A 16,852-nucleotide genomic window follows, 5' to 3' on the forward strand; every position below is an offset into this window, starting at 1 on the left:
TTTTTCTTAGCTTGGTTTTGTGCTCTTGTCGTTACTCCTTCTTCTTCTCAAATTTCCCCCTCTTCTTTTTCTTTTTCCTTAATACTCTCCTCACATGGGGTTTCTTGATCTTCTCGTCTTTGTTTTGGTTTAACTCTCTTTTCCAATTCTTCTCTTCTGCCATTTGTTCTTTCTAATTCTATCACCTGGTCGTGTAGGGTTTGTGCCTTCTCTAAGGAGTCAACTTTTATCTTTTTCCCCTGCTACGTGACCAACACTCCCTCTGGTATTATCCATCGAAATAATATTTGTTTTCTATTTAGTAATGCTGTGAGGAATCCATAGTCCTTTCTCCATTCTCTAATTCTTTTTGGTATTAGTTTTAATGTTATGATTTCTTTCTGTTTGTAGTACATTGGTTCTTCTTTTGTTATTTTGAAGACGATGTCTCTGACTTTCCTCCGCACGAATCATACATGGACCTCTCTTGGCAGTTTGTGTTGTCTCGCGTAGTTCGTGTGTACTCTAAATACCTCATCCAGTTCGTTAATAATCTCATCCTTATCTCGCTGTAGAGCTTCCACGATCATTTTGGCCATTACTAGAGTTAGGTCCTCATCTCTTTCTTCTCTCACATTTTGGAACCTTAGATAGAATGCCGCTCTCTCCATCTCTAACTGTGCCACCGTGTTCTCAAGGTTTTTATTAAGGCCTGTCATTTTCTCATCTAATAATTCTAGCTTCTCTTCCATTTGCTCTGTTTTTTTTTCTTCTATAGCCGTGATCCTTTGGTCATTTTTTTGTATTATCTCTTGAATAGAGTCCATTTTTTCGTCTAATTTTTGTATATCCTCTTTGACCGATTTTTTGACTTCGTCCAAATCTCTCCTGGCTTCCTCATGATTTCTAGACAAGCACTCTTGCATTTTTAACATAGTCTCCTGTATTGTCGCTAATGTAGTCTGGACAGTCTGCATACTCATGGTGGAGGTTTGCTTTTCAGTCGAAAACATCCCTTCTAAGGTCTTTTGTGTTGCTGGAGAAGCTGTTAATCCAATTGGTGTTGAAGTGACCTTCCTTCCTGATTTTACTGTAGTTACTGTGGTGGATGTCATTTCGTTCAAAATTTTATGTTGCTTTTCTAGAATTCTATTTTTTCCCAAATCAGCATCCGCTTCTAGCTCAGTTTTGTAAACTACTAATTCCTAATGTTCTTAAATAAATCTAAATATATTCTATTCCTATTTTATTTGAATATAAAATCTCAATCTATAAATTATATTTTAACTAATTTATTATATATCACTCTAGTGATTCTCAGACGTACTGTATCTTAATCTTGATCTTAATGAAAATCCTTCTCCTGTTCAATAGGCTATAAATACTATAAAATGGTAGAAGTGCAATAAATACTTTAGACTTGTATTAACATACTATAGTAGACAGATTAATTAATTAATTTTCTAACTGACTTGATATTAATAAAAATCTTAATCAAAACACATATAAGAAAGCAACAGACAAAATATTATAGCATATTGTCCTTCTTTATTATTGCCTGTATTGTCCTTCTCCATCGGTGCAGCTTTATTAAACGGAAAACCAACATCCCTGTTCCAGATCGCTTCTCTTCTCCCAGACTCAGAACGCTCACTCTTTCAAACATCCCTTTTCTATTCCTCCGTATATATCCAACAGGACAGGTTTCGCTGCATCACTTCGCTCCCCTCGCTGTTTGCCACCTGCACCTTTCCGAATCTCCCTTTCCTTCAGCTGCTCCTCTGGGCTCTACGATTTGTCACCTCCTCACAGTTATCTTCAATATCACTGTTTCTAGGGTTTTAATCGCCTGCTCACACCGCCAATCTTCACCCAATACTCACTCTTTTGCTTCCCGATTTTGCACTTGGGGCGTTAGATCTCTGGGTCGGCCATGTTGGCCAACTTCTTCTGTGTTCAAAATGAGGGTTCTTCTTGGCGCGGTGGGAGACCGCACCTCTCCACACCAGCTCCGCTGAAGTCACCCTCTCTTTACTGGTCCACCCAAGACCGATTTTTCCCGCAACGGGCACCGTAACACTGGAAATTCGACACGGGATATGGAGCTCTCCTTCCTTGTGTCGCCTCGACCCATGCCTCAACTGCAGCTGTGATCATCAGAGCCTTTTTTTTACTTTTAAAAGCATTTTTTACAACCATTAGGTTGTAAAAAAATGCTTTTAAAAGGTTAAAAAAAGGCTCTTATGATCACAAACTAGACAGAGCCATAGGGTGAACCACTGAGATTGCCAAGTCAGACAAATGATGACCAGTACTCAAGAATGTCATCAATGCCAGTGGAAGAATTGAAGTAGCTTTGAGGAAACAAAAATTGGGGACATTATGTAATTTCTCTTGATGATCTGAATAATGTTAACCAAGTATTTTTTTGAGTTTAAAGTTTAATAGAGATGTGGATTTTGATTAGAATGTGAATATGAAATATGTCATATTTCTAATGAGGTATGGGAATATATTAATAATTTGTTTCATGGCATTTCAGTTTTGTTGCTTATCCACCTGTCAACTCTGAAACAGATCAGACCTGTCGCAGCCATCTTTCCGTTTCCAAAGTTGCCACACAACTGGTGGGGTGGGGCGGAAGAGGCATGGAATGCACACCAGCCAAAACAATTAGATATCTCCTGGGAAGCAAGGTCATCCAAACGGGTACTGACCAGAGACTGAAACTGGTTGCCAAGGAGACAACAGAGCATCTAATTGGACAATATGTTCTGTGACATAATGGGGAGGGGGGAGACCTAACTTTTAATAATATGAAAAAGCAGGAAATAGTCAGAGCTGTTTTTAAGTTTCATTTGTGCCGAATTGTTGTACTCAATAAACCAGTGCTTTTATTTCATTGATTCCAAAGGAGAATCAAGACCGTAGTCAACCTAAGAATTATAGGCCAATATCACTTTTAAATACTGATTATAAGATTTTTGCTAAAATATTAGCAAATAGGTTAATGGTAATCATGCAACAAATGATTCATAATGACCAATCTAGATTTATAAGTGGGAGACAAATGAAAGGTAATGTAAGACAAATTGTAAACTTATTGGAATACTTGGAAAGGAACAACCAAGTCCCTGCAGCGCTTATCTTTTTGGATGTGGAGAAGGCATTTGATCGATTGAATTGGCAATTTTTATTGAAAATAATAGAAAAGATGCAGTTTGGAGAATACTTTACACAATTTATTAGAGCAATATATTAGAGACAAACAGCACAAATAATAATTAATGGTGGTTTAACAGAAACTTTTAAAATTGAAAAAGGAACAAGACAGGGATGCCCTTTATCACCATTATTGTTTATTTTAACTTTGGAACCTTTATTGAATAAAATACGAGGGTCAAATAAAATAAAGGGAATTAAAATTAGACATCATGATTATAGATTAAGAGCATTTGCAGATGACTTGGTTGTTAACTCAACCAGTACGATCAGCTACAGGTTTAATGGATATAATTAGCCAATATGGACAAATGTCTGGATTTAAAATAAATAAACAAAAAACAAAGATAATAACTAAAAACATGATGGTAAAGCAAAAAGAAGAACTAGAAAGACTAACAGGATTTGAAATAGTAAAAAAGGTTAAATATCTAGGGGTATATATCACAGCCTCAAATGTAAAACTATATAAAAATAATATTGAAATGTTATGGCAAAAAATACAGAAAGAGATGGAGAATTGGGGAAAACTACAATTATCTTTGTTGGGAAGAATAGCAGCAATAAAAATGAATGTTCTACCTAGGTTTCTATTTTTGTTCCAAATGATACCAATACTCAAGAAAGATGAAAATTTGAGGGAATGGCAGAAGGGTACTAATAATTTTGTTTGGGCAGGGAAAAGAATAAAGGTAAAAATAATGCAAGATATACGTGAAAGAGGAGGTCTTAAAATGCCTAATTTAAGATTATACTATGAAGCAGCTGTCCTAACAATAATTAGTGATTGGATTAACTCAACAGAAGAAAGAATATTGAACATTGAAGGATATGATTTGTTATATGGCTGGCATGCTTATTTATTATATGATAAAAAGGTGGATAAGACCTTTAAAAGCCATATATTAAGGAATGCCTTGTTACGAGTTTGGAAAAAGTATCAATATAAGTTAAATTATAAGATACCTATATGGGCAATATCCAGACATGCGATAGAGAATATAAGTGTAGAACAAAAGCAAGAGGTGATTACTTATAAAGAGCTTCTTAAAATGGAAGGGGGGGGTATTGCAGTTAAAATCTTTAAATGCATTAAAAGAAGAAAGAATAATTCAAACTTGGTTTCAGTATGGTCAGTTGCAAGCTAGATGGAAAGAAGATCAGAGAATTTGTATCATGCAGAACGAAGAAAATTTGGTAAAACAAATTAGAGACCAAGGTCAAATGCATATAAAAAGAGTATACAATGTATTGATAGAAATAGATTCAGAAACAGAATTAGTTAAGGATTGTATGATAAAATGGGCACAAAATATTCAGGAACCAATAATGATGGAAACTTGGGAAAAAATATGGGTTAGAAATGTAAAATTTATGCAAGCACAAAATTTAAGAGAAATTTTTTACAAAATGTTTTATAGATGGCATTTAGATTCTAAAAAGTTGGCTTGTATGTATCCGAATTTACAATCTAAGTGTTGGAGATGTGATTGTGATGATGCCACTTATTATCATATATGGTGGACTTGTAAAAAAGTTAAAGCATTTTGGATTAAAATATGGTGGATTATCCAAAATATTCTTAAAAAGAAGATAAAGTTTACTCCACAATTGTTTTTGTTGGGTATAATTACAGATTGTACGGTTATAGAGACTAAATTGATTTTAAATTTAATAACTGCAGCTAGACTTTTGGTGGCGCAATATTGGAAGAAGGAAGATTTGCCTACTATTGAAGAATGGACATTAAAAGTAGCGAATCTGGCAGAAATGGCGAAGATTTCAGCATATTTGAAAGATCACTCACAAGAAAGATATATATTGGAATGGAGAAGATGGATTGATTATATTCAAAACAAATATCGGACTAAAAAGTATCAAATAGCTTATGAATGAATAGAAAAATTAAGAGTATTTATATTTAGTTAAGTAAAAGGGGAGTTAAAGTGTGAAGGGGGGATAGGAATCCTTAGTTTATTAGCTTAGTTTAGCATATGATTGTTAATTGTTATACCCCGTATTTTGTTCTGGGAAGTTCGGGGGTGGCGTGGGGGGGGGGGGGTAAGGAAGGGAGGGGGGGAGGGGGAAATACTTGTAAAAAAAAATTGTTTTTTTTTCTTTCTGTAAAACTCTTTAATAATAATAAAAAAATAAACCAGTGATTTGAAGAAGATGGGAGTCTCAGAATGCTGAATTGCTTGGGTTTGTCAGTCGGAACTTTGGCACTGATCATCACCATCTTCTGAGATACCTGAGTCAATCTTATAGCCAATTCAGCAGAAATATTTTGCTTTGTTTAATACAGAAACAACTTGAAGCAATACAACTGTATCAGAAGAAATAATTAAAGGATACAATAAGGAACAAGGAAAGAATGAGGATTGTTGGGTTTCATAGAATTCTGTGAAAATAATAGTAATACAGGAAGTCCTTGACTTACAACTGAAATGGAGTCTGCCCATTACGGTTTCAAGTGGTGATGGTAAATGAGACAGCCTTGCTTAATGATTCCCCCACCCCTTACTCTTCCAGATGTGGCTGTTAAACAAATGCATGAGCCATTATGCGGAGCATGGGTAGAGGTCCAGGAAGGTCTAGTGCAAGCCGAGGCCCACCTGACTTGAGCTACCCAAGGCCTTCCCCACCCCGAGGCACTCTATGCTCTGCTCCTTGGATCCTTGCAGGCTTTTGTCTGCTCCCAACTTGGCCATTCAGTCACCAAAATGAGCCTAAAGCTGGGCAGCAGAAGCTATCAGTGTGTGAGGAGCTGTTAGAGCTTGGAGGGCAAGGCCTGCTTTCTTTCAGCCACCCAGGGACTTGCAGGACTTGGCCTGCTCCTCACCCAGCTCCAAGGTCCAGCAGCACCCAACTTACCTTTCTGGTTTTTGCAAAGTGGCACCTGGCCGATGTGAGGCTCTAACACAGGGGTGTTAAACTCAATGGCCGCAGGCCGCATCCTGCTCATGAGATGCTTAGATCTGGCCCATGGGGCTGCCCTGGAAACAGTGAAGGACTGGCCCACGGTGCCTCTGCCAGAGAAAATGGAGCTTGGGGAGACCGTGAACGGCCTGCCCAGGCTCCATTTTCAGTCACGACGGCCTCCTGCAGCCTTCTGCCAGCGAAAACAAAGCTTGGGGAGGCTGCGCACAGACCTCCAGGCTCCATTTTCGCTGGCAGAGGGCTACAGGAGTCGCAGCTGAAAACAGAGCCTCAACGAGTGATGTCAAGCTGGCCATGCCCATTCCTGCACCCGCCCCCTCCGAGGTAAAACACAACCCTGATGCGGCCCTCAATGAAATTGAATTTGATGCCCCTGCTCTAACAGCTCCACACACACTGGTAGCTTCTGGTGCCTGACTTTAGGCTCCTTTGGCTCGATGGCTGGATGGGAAGAAGGCCTCAGCCTACAAGCTCCAAAGCTCCTTAAGGACCAATAGCTTCTACTGCCCAACTTTAGGTTCCCTTAGGTCAGGGGTCAGCAACCTACGGCTCTGGAGCCACATGTGGCTCTTTCAGCCCTCTGCTGCGGCTCCCTGTCACTCAAAATATGCATCACAAACGCCAATGTGCGACACCTGTCGGCACGCAATTTATTGAGCTTTTCAACCTCCAGTAGGCTACCCATGGATAAATCCAAGAAAAGAAAAGTTTCAGAAGAAAACAGAACATTTAATTCAACTACATATGCTAGTTTTGTGGCCACTCATGAAATTGTTAGGCACAGGAAGGGTTTTGTGGCTCCCGGTGTTTTCTTTTCTGTGGGAAACGGGTCCAAATGGCTCTTTTGAGTGTTTAAGGTTGCAGACCCCTGCCTTAGGTAGCTGATGGCTGAGCAGGCCAAAGTCTGTAGAGAACCAGCAGGCTGTTTGGGGGAGATAGGTGTGGGGGCTGTAGTCCCTGCTGTTGGTTGTAACAGTAAACAACTACAGGCTCATTGCAACAGACAAAACTTTGAAACCAGGTCTTAGGTAACTTTGGGGAGGGGGGGGTCTGTAGTACCTTTGAATGGTTGCTATTCAACTGGCCATAATCGAAGATTACTTGTACACAGATAATATTTCAGAGACCAACATTTCCAAAACATTTCTAATTTACAAAAAGGAATTTTTAACTGTAGAACAGGGTACAAATTTTAGAAATCAAAAACTTACCTTCTTCTTCTTCTTCAGTACCACTTTCACACCATCTACAGATACCAACAGATTCACTTTCTTCTTCTTTATACTTTTGGCTTTGAATTCATACTGTCAGGTGTGAAACACAGGTGTTAGTAAGGCCTAACTTCAGCACTGTTCAGCAAACAATAGGACATGTCAACTTGTGCTGGGCCTACCTCATTTTCTCACAGCTCTTACTGTCCCCCTTATAGCCACTTAATCATTAAGGCACACAACCCCCTTCCGCAACAAATGATCTGCAAGCCCGTGCTACATTTCTGGGTCTCTATGATGCAATTGGATTTATGGAGTCTTTGCAAGTTGACTCAATTCAATTCAGCTCAGTAACTGCTTCAAAGAAAAGCGGGAACATAAGAGTTTTGCAATGGGCAGTTTTCCCATTGGCAGTTCCTGCAATTTCCATACTCCCTTGCAGTTTGCCAATAATCTTTGGAGAAGTAGCTTTGCTACTTGACACAACATAGGAGAACAAACCCATCAGGATTAGATTCAGCAGTCCATCTGTATTTAAAACACACAGCCCATTCTTTTGAAGACAGCTAAGTCCACATTTTGGACAGAACCGCTGGTTTGAAAGAGCGGTCAAAGAGGCCATCTATTTCAAAATTTAACAGCCCTCTCTCAACAGGGGGAAGAATACGACATCATCCAGTCTACAACACAGTCCTTTCAACAGTTTCAAGAAGGTGCCACACCCATTTGCACTACTCAGATGACCTTGTCAACACAGATAAACCTCTTGAAAAAGCAACTTTGGGACAACCATGACCGGGATGACTGAGAATCTCCAGACAAGTAACTTTGCAGTTTTCCCTCTCCCAGCACCATTTTCTTTTGCTACCAACAGCTGGAATGCATATTTAAAGTATACAGAATAACAGATAACAGGGAATCTTGGAGAGCTTCTAATAGAATAACAGTTCAACTCCCCGTTCAAGCAGGAGACTATACCATTTCACACAAATGGCTGTCCAGTGTCTTCTTAAAAGCTTCCAGTGATGGAGTACCCACAAATTCTGAAAGCAAGCTATTTCACTGGTTAATTGTTCTCACTGTCAGGAAATTTTTCCTTATTTTTACCATGTTTCTCTGAAATTAAGACCCAGTTTTATATTTTTTTCCTTCCAAAAGATGCATTAGGGCTTATTTTCAGGAAAACATGATACCGGAGATGGTGAGGGACCAGCCCTCATTGCACTGGCTGCGGCCCTGCCTGGCTGGGGGTCCCACCTCCCCAACACGTGCACAAGAGGTGGCAAGTGCGTGGCTGTTGACAGTGTCTGGCAGCAGCTGCAGCCCACCAGCCTCTTGCTTTGGGGCTGTGCAGCCCACCCCACCCAGGACCTGATGAAAGGGAAGGGAGTGGAGTCTCGACTGCCTCTTGGGGACTCCTGCCATTGCAGGTGGGGAGGTGGGTGGGAGGATCGTCCTGCATGTGTGGCGGAATTGGAGGATGAATTGGATGGTGGGGGGGGCGAGTGTGCAGGGTCTGCAGCACAGCACCACCCCTGTTCCGCCACCTGCCTCGCCTCACCTCACAGTGGCAGCAGCACTAGCAGGCAGAGGCAGAGGAATGGGTGGGGAGGCACGCGATCCAGCCCACTGGTCATGTCATGCGGCCACCTGCCCTGTCATGGACATGGGCAAGCAAAGACAGATCATGCTTCTGTTTCAGCGGTTTGGTTGCCAGAATGGACTTGTACAGGGATGATGTTTCCTACACTGACTGTTTTGGAAGTGGGTGGTCACTGTACCGATTGGCTCTTTCAGTCTTATACTCTTGTCCCATTGGCTGGAACAATAGGCTAGAAAAAAATGACTGAAAACTTGTTGTACACCCATTGAATCTAAAAAATCCTGATAGAACAGTTTCCACCCTTCACTTTCATGACTCTAATTTGAAGTCCTGAAATGTCACAAGACCTGAAGTTCAGGATTGCTCTCCATAATGTGGTTTTTTTTTTTTCAGTACCATAAATAAAATAGAAAGATATCTCTTAAGCTCTCTTCTGAGGTGTACACTTTAGCAAGCCAACATACTGTGTTAATTCTTTATTGCCCTTTCCATCCTGAGATTTCTTTTATTTTAGAATTCATGTTATTTTAAAAGATAGAGAATGGAGAAATTGCCTTTGACTTTCTTCTAACTTTTACTCTGTCATTTCAGGCCAAATCATCATGAAGAGTGTTTTAGGAGTCTGATTCAAGTGTGTTATGGTTTCTATTATTGCTAGTATTATTGTTATTCTGTTGAAATAACATTATTTATAGTATCTCACATTCAACTGATATGACATGAAGTAGTGTATGCATAATTTTAGGGCAGGATTATATAAATTTTAAAACCATATTTATTAAGTTCTTTTTTGAACTTTTACACCAATAAAAATGTTATGGTTATATGTAATTTATGTATATGTAATTTGTCAACAATTCCAAAGTGGGAAAGCTAAAGCTAGCTGGGAAAAGTCCATACATTTTCAAGCAGCCAAAGATTAGAAACACTGGTACATACCCTCTGTACTACCTTTATTGATTTTTTAAAACCCATTAAGGAAAGTAAAAGGTGAAAGAGGGATAAACAGGAAAAATGTGGAGCATTTCAGTAGTAAAACACACTTATGAGATATTTTTTAAAGATCTTTTACCGGGATTGGTTTTTGTGTGCTTTATTTCTACTTATAATGACTGTGCAACAAAATCCTCTGGGGCCTGGAAGCTATGAGGATTTGGGAGGGGTGTGTGTGTCAGATTAAATTTTAGCAAAACAGAATTTCTAGTCATCAGGTGACATCTGGGCAATCTTGTAACATCAGTAATCATTCTTGAATACCTCAGCATTCTATGGTTGAGGGCTTTGATTCATTAACATTGTTTGTATTTGTGCAAATCTTGAGGTCATCCATACCATAGTTTGCTATAATGTATATGCTGCTAAACTAAATATAAAGTTTATATTTCAAACCTCCATTGCTTCATTGTTGTGAGCACACAATGAATCTAGGACAGATTTCAGAGCAAAATAAAATGAAAGGATAGAGCCTAAGACATATCATCAGGAAAAGAAAATTGCATTAATGTTTAGTATTTTGGTAGAATGGGGTTAACAAATGGAATTCAAGTTAATTCTCAAACACTGTGTGGAGCATCTTGGCAGCAGATCACAAAATCCTTAACACAGGCAAAGGTGAAAGGTCACAATTTACAGCAATTCCAAGCATTCCAGACAAATGCCAAAGCCACCCCACCCCCCACCCCCAGCTGCTACTCTTGATGCAAAGCAAGGAGAGGTGGGAGAAATATAAAGCAGAGCAGGAAACGGAGGAGTTGGGAAGTGTTCCAACTGGCAAAATCAGGCAGGTGAAAAAGCATGAGCAGAATATCAAATCAGCCTGTCCTTTCCAGTTTTCAGTAGAGACAAACAAGCAGATGACTTGAAGAAACAGGGAGAAAGCCTAAACAATTCTTCATCTTTCAGATGAAACAACTTTTCATCTAAAAGTCCCGAGCTCTCCTGAAAACTGAACTAAGAATACTGGTATAGCTCTCAGTCACTCACACTAAGGGTGCCCAACCTTTTTGAGATAATGAATATACTTAAAATGTTAAAAGCATATTACAGGCACTTTCACAAAACCTTTGCCATAGTGTGCTGTCAATCATAAAGCACCAATATACCAAAAAGGAAACAAAGTATTGACCTACACGTGCCCATCATTTTATTTTCTAAGCTGCTTCTGATATTGTAAATACAGAACATGCTTAAAACTGGTTTTGGTTTTACTTCCACACAGATCTTATAGCTAGCAAAATTTTCCGAAATGGATATCATATGATTTATTCCAGGGGTGAAATCTAAAATTTGTTACTACCAGTTCTGTGGGCGTGGCTTGGTGGTGGTGGAGAGTAATGTGACTGGGTGGGCATGGCCAACTTTTTTTTTACTTTTAAAAGCATTTTTTTTTTACAACCGTAAGAGGTTGCAGAAAAAAATGCTTTTAGAAGCCTCTGATGATCAGGCAAAGCAACTGGGATCGCCAGACTTTTAAAGGCATTTTTTTTCCTACAACTTCTTCGGCTGAAGAGGTTGCAGAAAAAATGCTTTTAAAAGTAAAAAAAAACAGCCTCTGATGATCGCGTGGCTCAGTTTGGCATGGGGGGGGCGCAGGGATTTTTGCTACCGGTTCTCTGAACCACCCGCCACCATCGCTACCGGATCAGGCGATCCAGTCTGAACCGGGAGCATTTCACCCCTGATTTATTCCCTCCTAAACTCACTTTTCTGAGCATGATCCACTAAGGACTTTTCCTTCTGGTCCAACTTTATTTTTTCAATGTTACTACAAAGTAAAATAAAGAATAAAGATGACCTTGGTGCAAGTTCAATTTTTGTTGACTACATAGGTCCAACCAAGCAGTTTCTTGGCTATAGTAAGAAATTCTATAATTAATTCAAGTTCTTGTGGTAATACTTGCTTGTCTGCTTCTCCCCTCCTCTCTCCCTGTCTAATTCCATTAGGAGGAATAATAAAGGTCAAGTTGAGGGGCAGAGCAGACAGGAAAGTTGATTGTCCTTTTCTATCTATAGTCTTTCAAAAAAAATTAATAAATAAATAGGAAGGCCTGGGGAAGTTGGGCAGTGGATTGGAGAAATTATTGCCAAGGCATACAGATGACAGTGCCATTTCTCCAACATTGAGTAATGATAACTTTAAATATCCCATAATGCCACACAACGATCACTATAGTGATATCGTCACCACAAATAGTTGATGGCAATTACAGCAATAATTGGATGATGCCATCAGTCATCCAGAATAATTGGCCTGCCTGGTCTGCTCTTCAGTATATAATGTATATTGGGGGATTATCTTCTTTTAAAAAAATTAATAGTCATATAGGAATATATAGTTTTAATTAAACATATATTCTTGAAACAATAGCTTAGTTCAAGATTTATGCCACAACCAGTGTAACAATAAGTAAGTGTGATTACACAATATGGAACCTACTGTTCTCATCCAAGAATCTTCTTCAGCTCTGATTGGATGGTGGGGAATGGAAAGATTTGCCATATTTTTTTGAGTATAAGATGCACTTTTTCCCCCCTAAAAGAGGCTGAAAATTTGGGTGCATCTTATACTCTGTAGTTTTTTCGAAGCTTTTTTTCAGCCCCAATGAGGCGCTAGCAAGTGAAGGGATCTTCCGAGCTTTGCCTGCTTCCTCCGACTCTCAGCTATGCTTTAGAAGCTTTTTTTCAGTCCTAACGAGGCACTAGCGAGTGAAGTGATCTCCGTGCTTTGTCTGCTTTTCTTATTGCTGCTCCCTCTTAGCTGTGCTTTAAAAGCTGATTTTTATCCCCAAGCAGGAGATAGGACTGTTGAAAGGACTGTGTTGTAGACTGGAGATAGACGATGTTGTATTCTTCACCCTGTTGAAAGAGAGAGCTGTTCAATTTTGACATAGATGGCCTCTTTGATGCCTCTTTCAAACCAACGGTCCTCTCTGTTCAAAATGTGGACTTTGCTGTCTTCAAAAGAGTAGCCTTTGTCTTTAAATGCAGATGGACTGATGAATCTTGTCCTCATTGGTTTGTTCTCCTATGTTCTATCATGTGTTTATGAAGTGATTGTTTTGTTTCCCCAATGTACAAATCTGCACATGGCTCACTGCATTGTACTGCATATACCACGTTGCTCAGTTTGTTTTATCCTTGGATGTATTATTTTTGGGATGGACAAGCTTTAGCCTTAGTGTATTTAGAACAGAACAGAACAGAACAGAACAGAACAGAACAGAACAGAGCTGGAAGGGACCTTGGAGGTTTTCTAGTCCAGCTCCCTGCTAAAGCAGGAGATCCTATACCTTATACATATATTATTGGGTTTGAAGTGTGCACATATGTTGTGTTGGCTGAAGATCCTTCTGAGCTTTTTTGATATTCCTGCAATGTATGAAATGATGTTGCTTTGTTTATTGTTCTCTTCATTGTCTGTTATGGAGGAGCTCCTGCAGCGTCTTTTTTGAGATTTGATGAAGGCCCACTTGGGATAAGCACATGTTCTGAGGGCTTCCTTGATGTGTTTTAGTTTTTTCTTTACCATCTTTGCTGGTAGGCAGGTCTTCAGCTCGGTGCTGTAGGGTTCTGATGACTCCCATTTTGTGCTTCAGTGGGTGGTGGGAATCAAAATGTAAATATTGATCTCTGTGTGGGGGAGTGGGGGTGTCTGTAAACTTCAATGTTAAGGCTTCTGTCTTCCTTATGTGTACTGCACAATCCAGGAAGGCTAGATTATTTTCCTTAACATATTTCCGTGTGAATTTGATGTATCTGTCCACAGAGTTGATACGTTTGGTGTATGTTTCCAATTCCTGTGTTCTGATCTTGACCCAAGTATCATCCACATACTCATACCAGTGAATGGGTGGAATTCCTGTGAAGGAGTCTAGGGCTTTGGTTTCCATATAGAGATTCTTCCATGTAGAGATTGGCCACAATGGGGGACACGGGTGAACCCACGGTGCAGCTGTGTTTTTGTCTGTAGAAACCTTCATTGCATTTAAAATAGGTAGTGGTCAGGCAAAGGTCCAACATGGCACATACGTGGTCTGGGCTGAGGCTGGTTCTATCACTTAAGGTGCTGTCTTGTAGCACTCGTTTCTTCACTATCATGACAGCTTCGGTTCTTGGAATGCATGTGAAGAGGGAAGTCACATCATAGGAAACCATGGTCTCATCCGGGTCCAGTTTTAGTTTCCAAACCTTGCAGGTGAAGCCCTGTTGTTATTGTTATTAAAGCATCTGTTGGTACCATAGGACATTGCTGGCATTTCAAGGACACACCGAGCAGATGTCCTGGCATAGTTGGCTGTTTCCCATAACAAAATGAACAGGAGTGATTGGTGAACATTTTGGACTGTGGGTGGCCCGCAGGGAAAAGGGGGAATTAACTATGCTTGCTTTTGCACGGGAAACCCAGAGCTAGTTTCACTTCTTCTACGCCAATATGGTTTATTCAGTAAAGTTTAATATGTTGGGGAAAAAATGTTCCAGAAGTTCCTTTTTCTGGATTTGCCAACTGGACAGTTGACACATATTTTGAACCAGCATATACACTTAAAGTAGCAGAAATAACATGAAAGTGAACTTTCATTGTGATGTTTATGGATCAGCAGAATCAAGCACAAAAACCAGTGGCTTAATTTGTGTTCTATCTTAAAACAATCTAGTTATATATGTAGCAAATGAAAGTTTGAAGCAATTCTTGAAGAAAAAGTCAAAGGACTGGAACAGCAAATGGCCAAATTCATATAAAAGATTACAAATATGTATCAGTTCAAGGAAAGATTAATTCCTAGTTGAAGAAATGGAATCCTCCTACACATTGGGGAAAGTAATTATGAATGCTGTAGTTCTTAATTGTAGTTACATGTATACAATATCTTGGGCTTAAAAAATGTTTTTCCTTTGAATTAGTTTATATTTCCTAGGCTAGATGAATTTCATCCTAAAATACTGAAACAATGGTTTGATTGATTGTGCCATCTTTAAAAAATCTTGAGACCACTGGAGAAATGTCAGAGGACTAGAGAAGGACAAATGTTCCCATTTTTACAGGAGAATAAAGGAAGATCTAAAAATTGCAGTCAATTTAATATCAGTACTTGGATTATTTTATTTTTTTCATTGGTGACTTTGTAGACTATGCTCTGCATTCAACTACTTGTTTCCTGCCATCTGCCACACAAGATTTCACATATTGTAATACTCATACCGTAGTAACTGAGAGGACCTTACCAAAGTTTTAAACGTTTGATTTTCTATATGTTAAAAATATTAAGTTATTAAATTTCCTGCTTTAATTCTTTTAGCTCTATGATATCAGTTCCCTTCTTTTCTGCCTTTTCTTAACTCAAAAAGGAATTCAGAGCAACTGACTAAGAGAGAAATATGTGCATTTCTATTATTTTCTTCATAAGCACATGATAGAGATACCAGTAATACATATCTATGCAGATCAAATATTCTCAGTTACAATACTTAACTTCCAGTCTTACAACAAACAAAGCAACCCTCCTTCAACACTGATGGAAGCCCACCACTACGTAGAAGTGCAGACCTGTTAGACCTCCTTATAATACAGATTAAAAGCCTTTTAAGGCTTCTCCCAACACCTGCTTTCTCAAAATATGGGAGCAATGTATAATCTTCCCCTACTAATTCATGCCTCTACCCATCTCCTATTCCTTTTTTATATATATATATATATAATTTTTTTATTTTTATTTCTCATAAACACATTTACATGTACAGTCATTTTCATCATTTTTCATTCATCTTTTCTTTTAACTTTCATTTTTACCTTTTACTTTTTTGGGACTACTCTTTTACTCTTTACCTTTACTCCAGCCTTTCTTCTTCTCCTCCCCTTCTCTTCCTTCCTCTCTCTTTTCCTACTTCCTTCGTTCTTTCTCTCCTTCTCTTTCCTACTTCCCCTTCTCTTCCCCTACTCCTCTCTTCTTCCTCTCTTCTAACCTTCTCCTCTACTCCTCTTTCCCCTCCCTTTTCTTCCTCTCCTTTTCCCTTTCTTCTTTCTCCTCTCCTCTCCTCTCTTCTCTTCTCCCTTCCTCTCTCTCTACTCCTTCCCCTCTCTCCTGTTGTTTCCCTTTTCAGTTCAATCTAAAGTGGTATTCGAGCAGCTCCGATTTTCTACTTATCTTTATTCTCATTTCAATTTCTTATTCAATTATTATTTATTTTTATTTCATCATTTGCGTACATTTTTATAATATCTCACTTTTTTCCCTTTTACCTCCCCCCCTTCCTCCTTTTACTTGACATCATCTGGGTATTTATTTTTCTAATTGTTTTTTCCCATCTATCTCTATTTTATTTCTATATCCTTATTCATATTTCTTTTCTAACCAATCATAAAATTTATCCCATGTCTTTTTTTTTAAAGACTTTGTTTTATTTTAAACAAAAACAACATAAAAACATCATCCTTTCAAACCATTACAGACAGTGTTTCGATCGGTTAAAATCCTTTCATGCTCCAAAAATCTTCGAAATATCAATATATGACAAATGTTCTTTTCCCCTAAAAGAAAACAAGTGTTTACACATTTTATCTTAATTTCATTTCATGTATCATATTTCATTTCCATGTTTTATTGTCTATCCATTGATAAAATAACTCCCATATCAAATAATATTGTTTATCTTCCTGTTCTCTTATTTCAAATGTCAGTTTACTCATTTCAGCACAGTCCAGCATTTTCTTAATAATTTCTTCATCAGTAATTATCTTCTCTCTTTTCCAGTTTTTAGCAAATACAATTCTAGCTGCTGTTAAAATATTCACAATTAAATATTGCAATTCTTTATTAAATGTCTCTGGTAAGATCCCTAATAAAAATGTCTCTGGTTTAAAATCAATATGTCTCTTTATCATTTTTTCCAACCACATGTA

The 16,852-nt window shown here is 38.6% G+C and overlaps 1 protein-coding gene across 6 annotated transcripts in view; it reads right to left on the bottom strand.

Annotated features, from left to right (window-relative positions):
• The window catches only part of NOS1AP (nitric oxide synthase 1 adaptor protein), a 206,753-nt gene that overhangs the window by 145,828 nt on the left and 44,073 nt on the right, over window positions 1–16,852 (bottom strand). For 4 of the 6 annotated variants that reach the window (XM_060690208.2, XM_060690207.2, XM_034409934.3 and 1 more), the window contains exon 3: window positions 7,353–7,445. The exons of the other annotated variants lie outside the window; for them this stretch is intronic. In XM_060690208.2, coding sequence (XP_060546191.1) covers window positions 7,353–7,445 — 93 coding nt within the window. The remainder of the gene's footprint in view (window positions 1–7,352; window positions 7,446–16,852) is intronic. 6 annotated transcript variants of the gene reach the window in all.

Source organism: Pantherophis guttatus, chromosome 3 (genome assembly GCF_059756535.1).
Source record: "Pantherophis guttatus breed Tessera chromosome 3, ASM5975653v1, whole genome shotgun sequence".
Lineage (NCBI taxonomy): Eukaryota > Metazoa > Chordata > Lepidosauria > Squamata > Colubridae > Pantherophis > Pantherophis guttatus.